Here is a 16,108-nt window from a genome sequence, read left to right on the forward strand (position 1 = left end):
CTTTATACTACTTTGTCATCCCTGCTCTGCTGTGCGCAGGGAGGGATAGGACTGTATCTTCCCTTCCTTCATAACCTCAAATTCCATCTGTATTCAATAAATGCTTACTGACCCTCTGACTCGAGAAGAATTTGAGTTATAGCATTTATTCCCTTCACAAGCACTGCCCATGGACTTCACAGTGTGGCATCTGCTGTTTTATTATTGTCACTATTATTTGATTAGAGGCATCCCCTCAAAGATCTGTTCTCAAATCCTTTTTCTCCCCACTCTCAATGTTCTATATTTGTCCAATCTCTTCCCCACACACTACTAGAGTACACAAGAAATTCACAGCAAAATGTTAACTGCATTTTTCTCTGTGCGACAGATCCTGAGATGAAAGAAGACTGTCCTTTAAAGGAATTCTTTACTGTGTTCTGTTAACTGCAGTCACCACTGCCATTTCTAAATCATCATTTAGGTGCTTATACATAAATCCAGGTAGATGAAAATGTAAAAAAGGAATTATTCACAGTACAAAAGTGTTCACCACTCATTACATATTCACATTACAACGAAGTTCCTTTAAATTAAGTTACCCTTTGCAAACTGAGGACTGTATTTACAGGTACAAGTTTGACTTTAAATGAACTGTGGCAATTTGTTTGAATTATTGACAAGGCTGAATCATATACTATTATAAGGTAAATTTTAACCCATTACTTCAGAGTGGGTCCAGTCTACAGTGGGTTCTCAGTTAAAAAAATGAATAGCTTATCTTTAATTGTTCTATCATCAATTGTCTGTCCCCTAATCTCAGCCTATAGTCAGAAGCTCTTTCTGATGGGTCCTTGGGGTTGTACAATATCAGGGCACCCATGGGTGACACAGTGCTTAGTACCTGGCAACTTTCTGTCCCAGCCCCAAATCATATGCCTACCCAGGCTGAACCAACTGACTACAAGAAGCTGAGGCTTTATCCTTTGTCCTGCCCACAGTTATCACTTCCTTCTCTACACTCAGCAGAAAAGAAGATCATGAACACCTATCGTACTCACGTTCATCAGAACACATCACTTCCTTCCTACTTTACCAAGGAGGTCAAAGCCATTTGATGTGAGAACTTCTTACATTCCCTTTCTCCCCGCCCCTAAAATCTCTCTGCATTCCTCCAGTCTTCTTTTCTCCCATTGCTCCTTTCTTTGAGGAAGAAATATATGAGCGTACTCCAATAGCCCGTGACTGCACCTGGGCCCCCCCAGCTCCCGCCACACCCGTGACATTCCTTCATCCACCTTCTCACATGCGTCCCCTGCTCTCTTGAGATACACTTTCTTTTTGCTTTCAAAGTCTCCCCATCCCTCAGTCCTGACCCTCCGCCAAGCATCCATCCATGTGCTTCTTCCCTTTGCGCCCCCTCCTTTTTTTTTTTTTTTTTTGAAAATAGTCTATCCCCATTGTCTCTACTTTTACCCCTTCTCTCATTTTCTACCAACACAATCCTGCTGACACTGCTTTTAAAGACCACCAGTGACTTCCGGAAACCAGTTTGCACTGCTCTGTCCCCCACCTCCTTCCACCTCTAAATTTGCCACATGTTCATCCTGACCTCGTGAAACCTCTCCCCTGGCTTCTAAAACAGAGTTCTACCTGGAATTATTTCCGACCTCTGACTGCCTTTTTTTCTGTCTCTTTCACTAACTCTGTCCTTTTCATCCTTACATCTCCTAATGCAGGCATTTCCTCCAGGATTTGCTCTCAAATCCTTTTCTTTTTCTCTCAATACTCTTTATATATTATATATGGCTTTCAAATTTAAATCTCGGGACTTCCCTGGTGGCACAGTGGTTAAGAATCCGCCTGCCAATGCAGGGGACACGGGTTTGAGTCCTGGTCTGGGAAGATCCCACATGCCACGGAGCAACTAATCCTGTGTGCCACAACTACTGAAGCCCGTGCACCTAGAGCCCACACTCTGCAACAGGAGAAGCCACCACAATGAGAAGCCCGTGCACTGCAACAAAGACCCAATGCAGCCATAAATAAATAAATAAATAAACAAATTTATTTTAAAAAATAAAAAATCTAAATCTCCATCCCCAGTACATGTTTCTAATTCCCTGCTAAGACATAACCACCCAGAGACCCAGCTCACGACATAAATTCAGCCTTTGCCAACCAAGCTCCCCTGAAAGGAGCTCCTTGTCTTACCGGACCTGATTCTCTGAATGGCACCACTATCTTCGTTTCATACCTAGGATTAAGACCTCAGACAGAGGATAGCAGAGTGATTCCCGAGTTCAAATGCTGGCACCATCACCTAACAAGCAGTGTGACCTTGGGCCAGCTACTTCCCTCTTGAAGCCTCAATTTCCATCTGTAAAATGGGGACAATTTCACCTACCCTACAGATTGTTATGAAGACTAAAAAATGATGTATGCAAAATGCTTAGCACTCGGTAACTTCTAGGCAGTTATTAGCTGAGATTTCTTTTTATTCTTTATTACTTAGCCTTCAATGAGCTGCCACATTCTAAAGTTCTGATGTTTCAGAAGGCTCAGGATCTTTCCTAGTATCCACACCCTGATAGTGGCTTAGCTCTTTAAAGATTGCAGGGAGCAGCATAAAAAGTTTTATTCAAGAAACAGAAAAGCCAGTCCTTATCCCCTGCATGCAGTGGGACTTTACTCGGAAGGCTTATAGAGTTGTGCATTCAAATCTCCAGGGGAGCTTTAAAAAAAAAAAAGGCCGGATACCCAGGCTGCATCTCAGAGCAACTGCAGAACAATCAAAGGTAATTGACAGAGATGCAAAGGCAATTAAATAGAAAAAGGTTAGACTTTTTAGCAACAGTGCCAGAACAAAGGGACATCAATATACAACAAAAACATGAATCTTGACCAACACCTCACACCTTGTACAAAATTTAACAAAATGGATTATAGACATAAATGTAAAATGTAAAATTAGAAAACTTTTAGAAGAAAATATTTGTGACCTTGGCCATATGTGGTTTTTTTTCTGGCCTCTCTATTCTGTTTCATTCATCTATCTTATCTTCATTATCACCTGGTCTTGATTTTAGTAAGTTCTTATATTTTTGTCTCTTCCAGAATGACATACAAATGGCATCATATAGTATATAAAATCTGAGTCTGGCTTGCTTCACTTAGAATGAAGAATGTCTTTGAGATTCATTAAAAAAAAAAAAAAAAGGTAGTTGAATTCAGGCATCAGCATTTTTAGGAACCCCTACCCAATGCCAGCCCAAGGGGATCCTAATGTGCACCAAATTAAGGTCACAAAATGCCCAAGGGATGCCTTAATTGCTTCCTGCTGGCCTAACAAATTGTCATTGCTTTTTAAAAAATATATTACTACTGAAGTGCAACAGATATAAAGAAAGGTTCATAAATCCTTAATGTAAACCTCAGTGAATTATCACAAAGAAAATCTATCTGCGTAACCATTGTACAGGTAAAGGGAGAAAGAAAAAAAAATTACCAGAAACCTATGTATGTCCTACCCAAATTACTACCCACCTCTCATTGGCAAAGGCATCCAGAATACTGACTTCTAACATCATAGAACCGTTTTCCTTGGTTTTGAACGTTATATTAATTGAACCATGAAGTATGTATTTTTGTGTTTGCTCAGCTACTTTCACTTACCTGTTTTTCAGATTCATCCATTCATCCATTTTCATTGCTGTATAGGGTTCCACTGAGTAATATACCAAAATATATGTATCCATCTTACTTTTGATGGACGCTTAGGTTGTTTTCAAGGACTTTTTTTTTTGCTGTTATGAATAAGGCTGCTATGAATATACCTGTACGTGTCTTTTGATGAACACGCGTATACATATCTGTTGCATATAAACCTAGAAATGAAACTGTGGGGTTGTAGCGTAGAGATATTTTTAGCTTTAGTAGATATTCCTTAACAATTTCCCAAAGTGGTTTATACAAATTTATACTCCCACCAGCAATGTATGAGAGCTCCAGTTGCTCCACACTCTTGCTGACACTTGGTGTTTTCTGTCTTTCCAAATTTAGTCTTTCTCATGGGAGGAACTGGTAATATAATTTCTTAATCATAATTTAAATTACTCCAGTTACTATTAGCACAGTTTGATATATTTATTGAACATCTGAATATCCCCTTTTATGAAGTGCCAGTCCAAGTCTCTTGCTGATTTTTCTGTTAGGTTGCCAATCTTTTTTGTATTGATTTTAGGCTAGGAATATGAGTTCTTTGTCAGATATATATATAGCACAAATATTTTCTCATGTGTGGCTTGACTTATTGCTTTCAAAAATACTACCTTTGATGAACAAGTCCTTAACTTTAATGAAATCCAACCTATCAGTCTTTTTGTTCCTTTCCACATACTATTTCTCTTTCATGTCAAATGCCCTTCTCTTTCTCCACTGTCAAAATGGCCTTTTTAAAAAAATTCCTCGGCTTCCCTGGTGGCGCACTGGTTAAGAATCTGCCTGCCATTGCAGGGGACACGGGTTCAAGCCCTGATCTGGGAAGATCCCACATGCCGCAGAGCAACTAAGCCCGTGAGCCACAACTACTGAGCCTGCGTGCCTGGAGCCCCTGCTCCGCAACAAGAGAAGCCACCGCAAGGAGAAGCCCGCGCGCCTCAACAAAGAGTAGCCCCCGCTCGCCGCAACTAGAGAAAGCCTGTGCACAGCAATGAAGACCCAACGCAGCTAGAAATAAATAAAATAAATAATTAAAAAAAAATTCCTGAACGTACTGGTCCTACAGGAGCTTAAAAAATACCAATGCATGAAGCCTGCCCTAGGCTAAATCAGAATATCTACAGTGAAGCCCGGGTACTGTTATTTTTTTTTTAAATCTCACATTATTTTAATGTGAAGTCACGGTAAAGAATAATTAGTTACAGTTTCAGTTTCTCCCTTCTTGGACCAAGTGAGAGTTATTTTTTGCAATTTTCTTTTCTCTTTGTTATAGCCATTTGAATGTTTGGTCTTACTCCCCTTACTAAAATATGTTTGTTTAGTTTAGCAGGAGGGTTTTTCAGTATGCTTTGATTACCTGAAGCGCTATGTAGATTGTAATAAGAAAATAGATACTCCTCATTTATGAGGAGTAACTGGAGCAGGTAATTTACACAATGTCACCTTAGTTCATTCTCTCAAACTCATATAAGGTAACATAATAGATTGAATTTTTGGTCTCAATTCTTCACTCTCCTGTAGCAGTGTAATACATTCACACCCTTGCCATGACCTCATAGTTGACAAAATGTATCAATACTTCCTTGATCCTTGAATTTGGACTTGGTCATCTGACTTGCTCTGACCAATGGGGTGTTAGCAGATGTGACATAAGCAGACTGGAAGTATTCTTTCATGGTTGAGCTTGCCCTGCTATGCTTCAGCCTTTTGCCACGAGGAGAAAATTCCTCAGGTAGCTGCTGGTGAAATAAGGGTGGGAGGCGTGTGCAGCAGAGCTGTAGCCAACCCACAGCTTGGAGCCAAGCTCAGTCCAGATCAGCTGATCCAAAGTCTCATTAGCAAGAAATAAATGTTAATTGTACTATGCCACTGAGTTTGGGGTGTTTTGTTACACAGCAAGATCTGACTAATACAGGTAGGTATTCGAACACTCATTTTATAAAGGCAGAAATTGAGGTTCCAAGAAAATAACTTGCTTAAATAATGCAAAAGAGCTTAGGTAAAGACATGATTCCAGCTGATATTCAGCAAACACGTAAACACTAAACATAAATGAATATCAGTCCAATTTAATAAGGCATATATAAAAGCTGCAATGATCATTTTTCACCCTATCAAAGAAAAGTAAATGTTTCATTTTATCTGAGAAGCAGCTTAACTTCATTTAGCTAGAGTTACATGTTACTATCTGTATTTCTATTTATAAGAGGCTGCTGCTACCAAAAACAGCTTAAGATAGTGGCTTAGAGTAGTCTGAAAATCGTCTTTAGAAACTGTTTTCTCATGGGAGGATTTCTTAGTCTATATAGGTCCGTGAAATTGGAATTTTTTCAAAGCACATTTCCACGAACTACCACCTGAAATTTATCATGTCTTTTGATTGTGAATTTAGACCACAAACCACAGTAGTAACAGCAGTATATAGGACTATCACAGAGAGGAAACTCAGATATTTTTAATTACAGTACGAATATTGCAGATATCTAAAATATCTCAAAATATACATTCATCCTACTTAGAAAGTATGGTAGTAATTAGAATCATCACTAAATCTTCTTATTGAATGCATTAATAAAGAAGTTCATATATTACTATGTCACACACTTGTTTATAGAGTTCCTCTATATTGTGTTTTATGCATTTAAAACATTAGTCTGAGAAGGGGTCCGTAGACTTTGCCAGACTATCAAAGGGGTCCATGAAAGGGCCAAGAGCTTCTAACCTAAAAGGTCCATATTGCCTCTTCAGAGAACAGAACACTATGAATAAAACTTTACTGGAATTTTGAATGGCGATTGAAACTGCTTTCTTAAAAGCGCCTTTGCTTAAGTTGCCAATAATTTCAAACCATCAAAACTCAAATTAATGTGTATTTGAAATGACACCCAAGGAGCAGAGAAACTGATATCAAACTGGGCAGAGCCATTTCCACTGGAGATTCAACAGAACTGAACAAGTCTTTGAAATTATACGATGTCATATTTTAAAAGACATTTTCAAGCATTTATTTTACATGAGGGGTTTTCAACCTCTTTCAGCACTACTGACGTTCAGGGCTGGATAATGTTTTAATGTGGAGAGCCGTCCTGTGCAGTGTCAGATGTTTAATAACTTCCTTGGTCTCTAGCTACTAGATGCCAATATCACCACCACCCCACTCCATCCCTACTCCTGCTCCCAGTTGTGACAACCAAAAATGTCTCCAGACATTGTCAAATGTCCCCTTTGGGGCAAAACTGCCTCAGCTGAAAACCACTGTTTTACACGATAATTTTCAAGAACATAGTCTATTGAATAAAGTGACAGCAACTTGAATGCACTAATTTGCCCGCTATTCACTCAATAGATATTTAGTATAGAATCTATTCTGTGCGTAGAATTGTACCAAACTCTAGTATTATGCCAGCCTCCAGATAAAGAAGGACAGGATTCATCTCATTCTGCTAAAGAGGAAATTTATATCTTAATATCAGACTGTGATATCTTTTTCTCGATGTGGTGAGCAGTAGAATGTGCTTAATATTCATCGTTTTTTCCCCCAAGAAGTTACTTACCTGGCTGATGAGGTTCCTCAAAGCCAGCAGACGTCCATGAGTGGCTGCTTCATGCACAGGGGACCAATCAGACTCAGTATCTGCATGGAAAGGGCGGAGCAGGTTATATCCTGCTAATGCGCTTTAGACCCAGAGGCTCATCCTTGCCCATCAATAAGCGTCTAACCGGTCTTACTGGAGGGAGACATTGGAGTCAATCAACCAAAACTCCATCAGGACTTCAGAACTTCTCCCCTCTATAGATGCTTTTTGAACACCGTTTATTTGAAGTGTCTAGCTAAGCTAAAGAAATAACTACAGCCAGTGTCCAAAGTGAGGACAAAGTGGTAGACTGGGATGACAGATTACTGTACTTCCATTTAGACGCTGGTTTCAAAGGCAAATGGTCCATTTAGTTAAATGAGAGCTTCGCTAATTACCAGCATTAGTGCGTTAAGCGGTGGTTGCCAGTCTAGTTTCCTGCGTGAAATACAAACTCTGGCATCTCAGCAAACAGTGCCATACACTAATAGTAGTAATCATGTCATTACATACGCCATTAGGTTTGGAATCAAATCTAAACAAAACCATATTTATGGATTACCTCCTGTCCCAATATCAAGCACAAATCAGAGCTCAGTCTGACCTTGTAACAGGGACGTGATTTACCCCCAAAAGCAATGCGCCAATGTGATTAAGAGAAAGCTGTGAATTCAGACCCGCTTGACTTCTTCTGAGCTGTGGGTCCCTGGGCAGACCCCGAGCTTCAGTTTCCTTCTCTGTAAAGTCAGGACAGCAATATTCTTACCTATGGCTCAACCCCTATTAGCTACTATTATTATCCTGCCCTAACAATAACCAGAGAGTCTTGATTAGACCCCACAGTCACTGCTATTTAAAAACTAGCAAATGTATTCTCCAACCATTTGGAAAGAATACACTTTCTTAGGAAGGAAGCTTGTAAAACCCATCCCAACACGTTAAATGCTTTCCTCTCTTTCTAACTGACTGGATGCCAACTGATTGCGGTGCAGACCTGAATTTTTCTCATCTCCAGCTGCGTCTGGTTTCTAGAACAAAGGCAGGAAGTCAGAACGTGAGGAGGCTGGTCTGAGCTGCAGCTCCAGCTCTGCCTGCTCAAGTAAACACACTACACACAAACGAGGCAGGATGGTCCGATACCAGTCATGCCTTGTAAACAAACTGGTATCTCCTAAAAGCCCAGAAGACCTGGAGAACCGGGGTAAGTTTCTAAAGCCTGGCCAACGCCAGCCCATCAAGGAGGAGGCTAGAACACTTTGGACTTAACACGTGTTGGCCGACGTGGGCCTGCCACCTGGAGCTATCAGTGTCCCAGAAAATCTGTCCCAGTGAGCAAATTACCATCCTTCCAGATGGATTCATGAGGCATTGAATAGAGAAGAGCAAGCTGAATGAGCCTGCCTACACGCTGCCCATCCAAGGCTTCCCTTCTGGGCTCACCAGCATGCTCGAGGTACCTTCAGTGAAATGGCTTTTCCTAACCTCCAAAACCTGACGCTCAATAGAAAATTAGTGTCCTCACAGTATTCTCTGAGGACCCTAGTGCTTTCAGGAAAAATACTGCTGCTTCTAGGGCTTGGAGCCTACAATCCAAACAGCAGCTATGGAAGATCGATCTCCAAATTAGAATTAAAAGGACAACTGATTCTGCCCTGTTGGTGCTAAGGCACAATACCATCCACACGAAATCCTGAGTGAGAAGAGCCAAACGTTGAGAAAGGTCTTGAAAATCATGTGTGTGATGATTAAGCCATTTTTTCCTGCCAAGTGCTCAGCTGCCCAGAAATATCGCTGCCACACTCAACCTTTGTGAGAGCTACCTCAGATAATTAGAGCTGACAGCAAGGCAGGTAATGTGGGCCCTAAGTTGTAACTCTGTTTAGATTTCATAAAAGTGACGCAATTATCTTATCGAGTGTAGACCAAAATGGGCTTTGCTTTGTGTACATTCATCATGGAAACATGACTCCTTCTATTTAGAGTAAATAAAGAATTATGTACTTCTCCAAGAGAGAAAAAAAAAAAAAAAGACTACCTGAGGTTTTTGCACTCATGCATTAGGACATAGTATTTACAAAGCAGAGATGGTCTATGTCTTCGAGAAGCATAGGATATTGTCCCGGGACACGTGGTGGGCGGCTACCCATCTATCTACCAGCTTTAATGATTTATCATTCACATACTACACAATTCCCTCTTTCAAGTGTACAACTCAATGGTTTTCAGTAGATTTCACAGTTGTACATCCATCATCACAATCAATTTTAGAACATTTTCATCATCCCAGAAAGAAACCCCTTGCCCATCAGCTGTCACCCCCCCCCCATTTCCACTTCCCCCAACCCCTGGCAACCATTGATCTACTTTCCATCTCTATGGATTTGCCTATTCTGGACTTTTCACACAAATGGAATCATACAATATGTGGTCCTTCGTGACTGGCTTCTTTCACTGAGTGTAATGTTTCAAGGTTCCTCCACATTGTAGTATGTATCAGTATTTCATTCCTTTTTATGGCCAAATATTTGTATAGATAGACCAAAAAGTTCATAGACATTTGTGGCGTTTCCACTTCTTGGCTGTTATTAATAATGCTGCTCTGATTTGCGTGTACAAATTTGAGTGGATGTATGTCTTCAGTTCTCTTGGGTAGACACCTAGGAGTGGAATTGCTGTATGACATGGTAACCCAGTGTTTAGCCTTTTGAGAAACTGCCAGACTATTTTCCAAAGCAGCTGTACCACTTTATATTCCATCAGCAGTATGAGACTTCCCTTCCTAATTTAAAGCCCTTTCAGACTAGGATTTGGTGAATATATCATAGCTTACCACTACTCCAGGCCAGAAGAAAACCTTAGGTGCTTCTAAAGCCAAAAGTCATCTCAAATTTATACAAAGACTTGAGCCTCAGCTGGTCTCTGAACACTTGAGTGATTATCTAAAGACTTTAAATTGTGAAAGGTTGACATTTTTCTAGCACTGAGAGCATGAACTTTATATATAGCTCATTTAGCGAACGCCATAATTTGCAACATGGATTAATCCACACACCCTCTTTGGCTCTTGAAAACATTGACGAGATATCCAGGAGATGTTTCTCCAGGGTTTCCAGAGCCCACATCACAAGCAGGCAGTGAGCTACAAGCTCAACACATGAGCAATTAAACCCCAAAGCAGCTTTGCCTGCCTTCCTGCTGACAACTGGAGGGCAGGAAAGGGGACCTGTTCCTGCCAGAACATGGACGCTGCTCATAGAAGGAGGCTATGGATGAAGGGAAAACTCAAGGTCACATGCCCTTCTCCACTGACCCCAATGAAGTCTTTGAAACTCAAGGGCCATTATATCTATACAACACATCATCCAAGCGCTTGGTACATGTTAAGGATTCTTCTGCAGTACTTTTTGAACCAAGATCCATTGGTTGTACTGCCAAGAAACAGATGCCAAATGGGGGTCACGGGCAATGCCACAGATCCATTAGTGTAGCTCATGGTTAACATGGGGCAGGGGGCTCTCCTAAGGAAACGACCCCACAAGTCCTCCAATCGGTGCCATTCAACTTACCTTTCTTTTAAACTGAGTCTCCATCAAACCCTGCAGCACATTAGGAAGGGTGCCGTTTCATTTTTACTGAAATTTCTGGAATGAGTTTTTAAATTTCCATTATTTCAGAAGAGATTTTAAATGCACTAATTGGTACATTCTGCAAAGAGCTATTCACGAAGCTCCGAGAGCCTGCAGCAGATGCTGGGAGTAGCATCAATCTATTCCTCCTGGGAAACATTTTGCAAGGTCAAGGAGGGGAGAAGAGAGGTTGGGTTGCTCTGAGAGTGTTGGAACACTTGCTTTCAGTCTTTGGGACGTGATGGGGTGGGTTCAGTGGAGATCCTCTCCAACACTGGAAAGAGGATCTGGGTACAGTGTGCACAATTATAGTGGACCTTGGTTGGATTCCAGGACAAATCAAAAAAGGAGGAAGAGAAACAGAGGCTCACGGTCGCAAACAGACAAATAGAAAGGTCCATTGAGGCAACTGTTGGGCACATTGGTCCTGTCTACTGCAATTCTTTCTCCACTTCTAAAAATCCACCCTAAGAGAATGAAATGATTTCCTTTCCATGCCTGTTCTTGCCTGTCTTCTGTTTAAATGTGAATACTCCCTACAGGGTGGGCTCAATTTTGTGAGGAAGAAAATCTCCCTACAGGTGTGAGCCTGCAGGCAAAAACCTGAAGGAGAGACACTAAAAACAAGAATGGTGATTACCTGCTCAGTGCGATTACGGGGAGATTGTGAGTTTATCCTTCAATTTATTTTCCAAAGTTTCTCTGACTAGGTGTGAATTAGTTTCCCAGGGCTGCCATAACAAAGTACCACAATCTGGGTGGCTGAAAACAGTAGAAGTTCATTGTCTCAGAGTTCTGAAGGCTAGAAGTCTGAAATGGAGGTGTCCTCGGGGCCAGGCTCTTTCCAAAGCCTCTAGGGACGAATCCTTCCTTACCTCTGCTGGTGGTGGGTGTCCATCTTTGCTGTTTCTTGGCTTATCAGATGCATCTTTCCAATCTCTGCCTCTGTCATCGCATGGCATTCTCCCTGTGTGCCTCTTCTCCTCTTCTTATAAGAACCAGTCATTGAATTAAGGGCCCCTCCTACTCCACTAGGACCTCATCTTAACTAATTACACCTGCAATGACTCTATTTCCAATCAGGTGGCATCCTGAGGTACTGGGGGTTAGGACTTCAGCCTGTCTTTTGGGGGGGGGGGAGACACAATTCAATCCATAACAAGGTATTTTCAGGAAAAAAAAAGACATTCTTTTCCTGCTCCTGGGGCAGAAGAGTCAAGAATTAAATCTCTATAAAGAGTTGGTTGCCATCGTCATACCCTTTCCTCCCTTCCTCCGAAGAGGGAGGCAAAGAAAAGCCTGTAAGTGCAGGTGGGAGCAGCAAAGTCCCCCAAGAGCAACCACACCTGGGCCCTGGCTTGCCCCTTGCCCTGGCCCTGTGCCAGGGGATATGCTTCACCTGAGCTGAGTTTCCTGTCAGGGCCATCCGGAAACAACACTCTGAGTGTTTCACATTCCACACTTCACCAAGGGCAAGCCTCCTGAAGCATAAACAAATGCAATCCAGCTATCAGTGAGGTTCTGCCCAAGGGGCAGGACTGACACACAGTAGGGAGAGAGAGCCTCCACTTGGGTAAGGAGGGGCAGAAAGCCTGCGAGGGCTCTATGGGGTCAGTGGCTCGGCCGGGTGGAAGGAAGGATGCAGGAGTTGCGGGTCAGATGTAGAGAAGAAGGAGTTGGGAGAGCAGTAGGGTCCTGGCACCCACCCTTGTGACTTCTGCTTCTTGGAAAACTTCTCTTCCTTTAGTCCCTGTGAAATGACAGCATCTGAGTCTCTTCCTGTTTCTCTGTCCAACTTACTGGTCCTATGTCCTCAACTGGAGGCCTGTCCCAGGGCTCCATCCTTGGCTCTCATAAATCAGCCACCAGACAATGTCCCCTTCTCCAGGATTTCAGCCCAGCCCCTCTGCAGAACAGCCTGAGGTCTGATTCCCAACCCGTATTCATTCCCCAGCCGGTGTCCCACGCCATCATGCTGGGCCCTGGGCACTTTCATGTTCAAAACAGAAGTCCTTCTCCTCCCTCCCTCACTCTGCCCCCAAGCCAGCTCCCCTTCCCAACTTCTCTCTTGTCTAGCCCTCCAATCTGACATTTGAAAACTTTGCAGCTTTGGCCACCTTCTCTCCTTTAGCCCCAATATTTAATCAGGCAACATAGCTTGATTTCTCTTTCCTCTGAAATTATCACCCATATTTTCCCTTTCTCTGTCATTTCTGAAGCTTGATCCAGATGTCGGCTTCATGCAGTGGTTCTCAAAGTGTGGTCCCCAACCGGCACCATCAGCATCACCTGGGAGCTTGTTATACAGATGCCCAGGCCTCGCCCAGACCCAGCATCAGAAGGGGTGGGGCCCAGCCAGCTGCATTTTAACAATCCATCCAGGTGATGCTGATGTATCCGAGCTTGAGAAGCAGTGGATTAGTGCAAGACTATCTCGTAAATTCGCCACAATCCATCCTGAATGTGGCTATCAGATTAATTACTTACAGTCTTCATTACGGCCAAGTCTCCACTCCAGAACCAACAGTGGCTCCCAGCTGCCCGGCTCGTGAAGGCTAAACTCCTCCACTTATAGCTTCTGAAGCTTCATTTTCGGGTTCCATCTCTCCAAACTTGTTCTCACTAGACTGGCCAAGACACTGCACTCCAGTTGTGACTGTCCGCTGTATACTGGGTGGGCCAAAACTGTTCGTTTAGGTTTTTCCGTAAGATCGTGTGGAAAGGCCCGAGCGAACTTTTTGGCCAGCCCAATATATGCCTGGCCGCCGCCGCCGCCCACCCAGCCAGCCCTAACCAGGGTCGGATTAGGACCTTTAGAAGCCCTAAACGGCGAAAAGCGGCTGGCGCCCCTCTCTCAGGCGGAAATAAAAATAAACAGAAAACTACTCGGCACTAAAATAATCATGGAGAAGTCAACCACATTACTGATTCTTCCCCATATTGATTGGTTTGCTGCTTTAAAAATGTATTTATCAAATCCATTTTTTAAAGTTATATTTGGTGCCACTCTGCCTCCTGCTGCTCCAAGTTCATGCTCAATATCTCTGATGAATCCAGGTCTGCCTCTGGAGATCCAAATCCTACTCGCTGTTGAGGGCTCTGCTCATTTTACGAGCCAAAGTGGATAAACGAAGGATTAAATGAGCAGTCTTGTCTGCTCAATGAGCCAGAGAGAAGGCATTTTGTATTTTATTTCTTCTGTCTTTTCCCCCTTCAACACCTAAACAGTAGGAGAGTAGTAAGTCCTAGCTGACTGCAGGGTCCCTGCTTTTTGTCCCTTGGACCGCCAAGCGTTATGGGCAGCCTCCCAGGGTGCTGAATATAATCATCTCTCCTCTAATGCCCAGACCCATTTTTTCAGAATCCTTTCAGTCAGCAGGTACCTGCTAAGTGCTCACAGGAAATGACAGTTGCCCGGAGGCATGAGGCTCTATACATTAGCAAAGATACCACAGACAGGTGAGAATCATACCTGTACGACACTTCCCCAAAGTTTAAAAGGCTCCTTTTAAAGTGAATCAATCATTTATAAACCCAGCCCCACCCAAATGCCAAACACCTAAGACCTTTTAATAAATGTTTTAGCAATAAAGATGTTCCCATTTAGAAATAACTGTAATGTAAATGATACATTTGACCCACAAAGAATAATTCTTTGCAGCTGAAGTTTTTCCTGGAGCGTAAATGGTGATCACTGACTTGGTATGGTCCACAGGACCCTGCAGAAAGAGGTGTACACATTTTTGAACAACCGTGTGAAAGACAGATCCCAGCAAGCTGTGGACATCTGTCCAGTTACTGCCCCGTGGCCACATCTCAGATGGAGTCACTGAAATTGCCCCACCCTTTTCTCTCTTCTCTCCTAAGCACGTTAACCAACCTCCCCAGCAGGCTGACTCCACAGCCCCTAGACTCACCCCCCATCAATGGGTTGGAAAGGAGCCTGACGTCCGGAGAGTCTCCCAGCCTCGGGGGCTTGCTGCCGTTGCTGCCCCGTGGTTCACCATCCATGGTGCTCTCCTGGGCTGGGCAAGCTCCGCTTCAGTTGTTCAGGAAAAGTCCAAATTCCATGCTCCCCCAGCTCCTGGGAAATTCCAGGGCTGTGACTGGCTGAGCAGCACCGTCCTGGTCAGATGGCAAAGAACAGAACAGGGCAGGGTAATCTGAGTACTACCTGTGGTCAGACAGACACACGCACACACACTCTCTCTCTCCACCTAACTGGCTAGAGGCTGCCCAAAGCCCACAGCAGCCCCCCAGCCCCAGGTCTGCAAAGTTGCTGATGTCACGTCCTTTCCAAAACTGAGACCAATCAGGGAGGAAGCCTTGAGGTTCATCAGGAAGGAAACACAGTATGTAACTTTGGGAGAGCCCAGGGTTGGGGTGTGTGGGGGCGGGGAGGAAACCACTGGTCTGCTGCAACATTGTTCCCCCTGCTGGGATCCGGTTGTTGTTTGGGGGTTTCTTGTTGTTGAGACAAGCCCCAGAACCCAGGAGCTGAGAAAGCTGGTTTTGCTGCAGCCCTGCTGAACTGCTTGCACAGCAACTTACACAGCACGCCCTGGCCATCTGCACATGTGGTTTCAATTTTTCTGGGAGTTTCTTATAGGAAAAATTCTCTATATGTTACAAAAATGCACGTTTGGAAAGAACTTCTATTTTCTTCCTCTGACTGCCAGGGTTGCACTAAATGTCCTGCTCACCCTCCTCCAAAATAATTCAGGGTTGCTATCGCAAAAAAAAAAATGGATTGCTGGGCGGCAGGGAGCGCTGGAGGAGAGCTGCTGTCTTTCAATGATTAGTTATAAAAAGTTTTACTTTGTGAAGGTTCCGCCTATTTGCCTTTACAAAACATTTGGGGTTTTGTCTGTGTGTTTTCAGATAAACCCCGTTTCCCCGCACCACTTAGTGCTGGTTCAGGCTGATGGCCACCCACGCACTCCCCCCTCCTCCCCGCACCCAGCTCCTCTCTTCCAGGTAGAAAGGGATTTTTCTTCCCTATTCAGGAAGTCTCTGAGTTATTCTCAAGCATAGCCTGGCTATGAAATAATTACAGATTATTTTTAATGCCAAAGATACAGCCTTGGGGTTTCCCTGGTGGCGCAGTGGTTGAGAATCTGCCTGCTAATGCAGGGGACACGGGTTCGAGCCCTGGTCTGGGAAGATCCCACATGCCACGGAGCAACTAGGCCCGTGAGCCACAACTAC

At 43.3% G+C, this 16,108-nt stretch overlaps 1 protein-coding gene across 5 annotated transcripts in view; it reads right to left on the reverse strand.

Annotated features, from left to right (window-relative positions):
• ASB9 (ankyrin repeat and SOCS box containing 9) overlaps positions 1–15,166 on the reverse strand; it is a 31,545-nt gene extending 16,379 nt beyond the window's left edge. For 3 of the 5 annotated variants that reach the window (XM_036839159.1, XM_036839156.1, XM_036839157.1), the window contains exons 1-2: positions 14,818–15,164; positions 7,254–7,333 (exon numbers count right to left, since the gene is read on the reverse strand). In XM_036839159.1, coding sequence (XP_036695054.1) covers positions 7,254–7,333; positions 14,818–14,911 — 174 coding nt within the window. In that variant the 5' untranslated portion in view covers positions 14,912–15,164. Of the gene's footprint in view, positions 1–7,253; positions 7,334–14,817 lie in introns of all 5 variants that reach the window. The other 2 variants (XM_036839158.1, XM_036839160.1) reach the window with 2 other exon arrangements.
• Between the last annotated feature and the right edge of the window lie 942 nt (positions 15,167–16,108).

Source organism: Balaenoptera musculus, chromosome X (genome assembly GCF_009873245.2).
Source record: "Balaenoptera musculus isolate JJ_BM4_2016_0621 chromosome X, mBalMus1.pri.v3, whole genome shotgun sequence".
Taxonomy (NCBI): domain Eukaryota; kingdom Metazoa; phylum Chordata; class Mammalia; order Artiodactyla; family Balaenopteridae; genus Balaenoptera; species Balaenoptera musculus.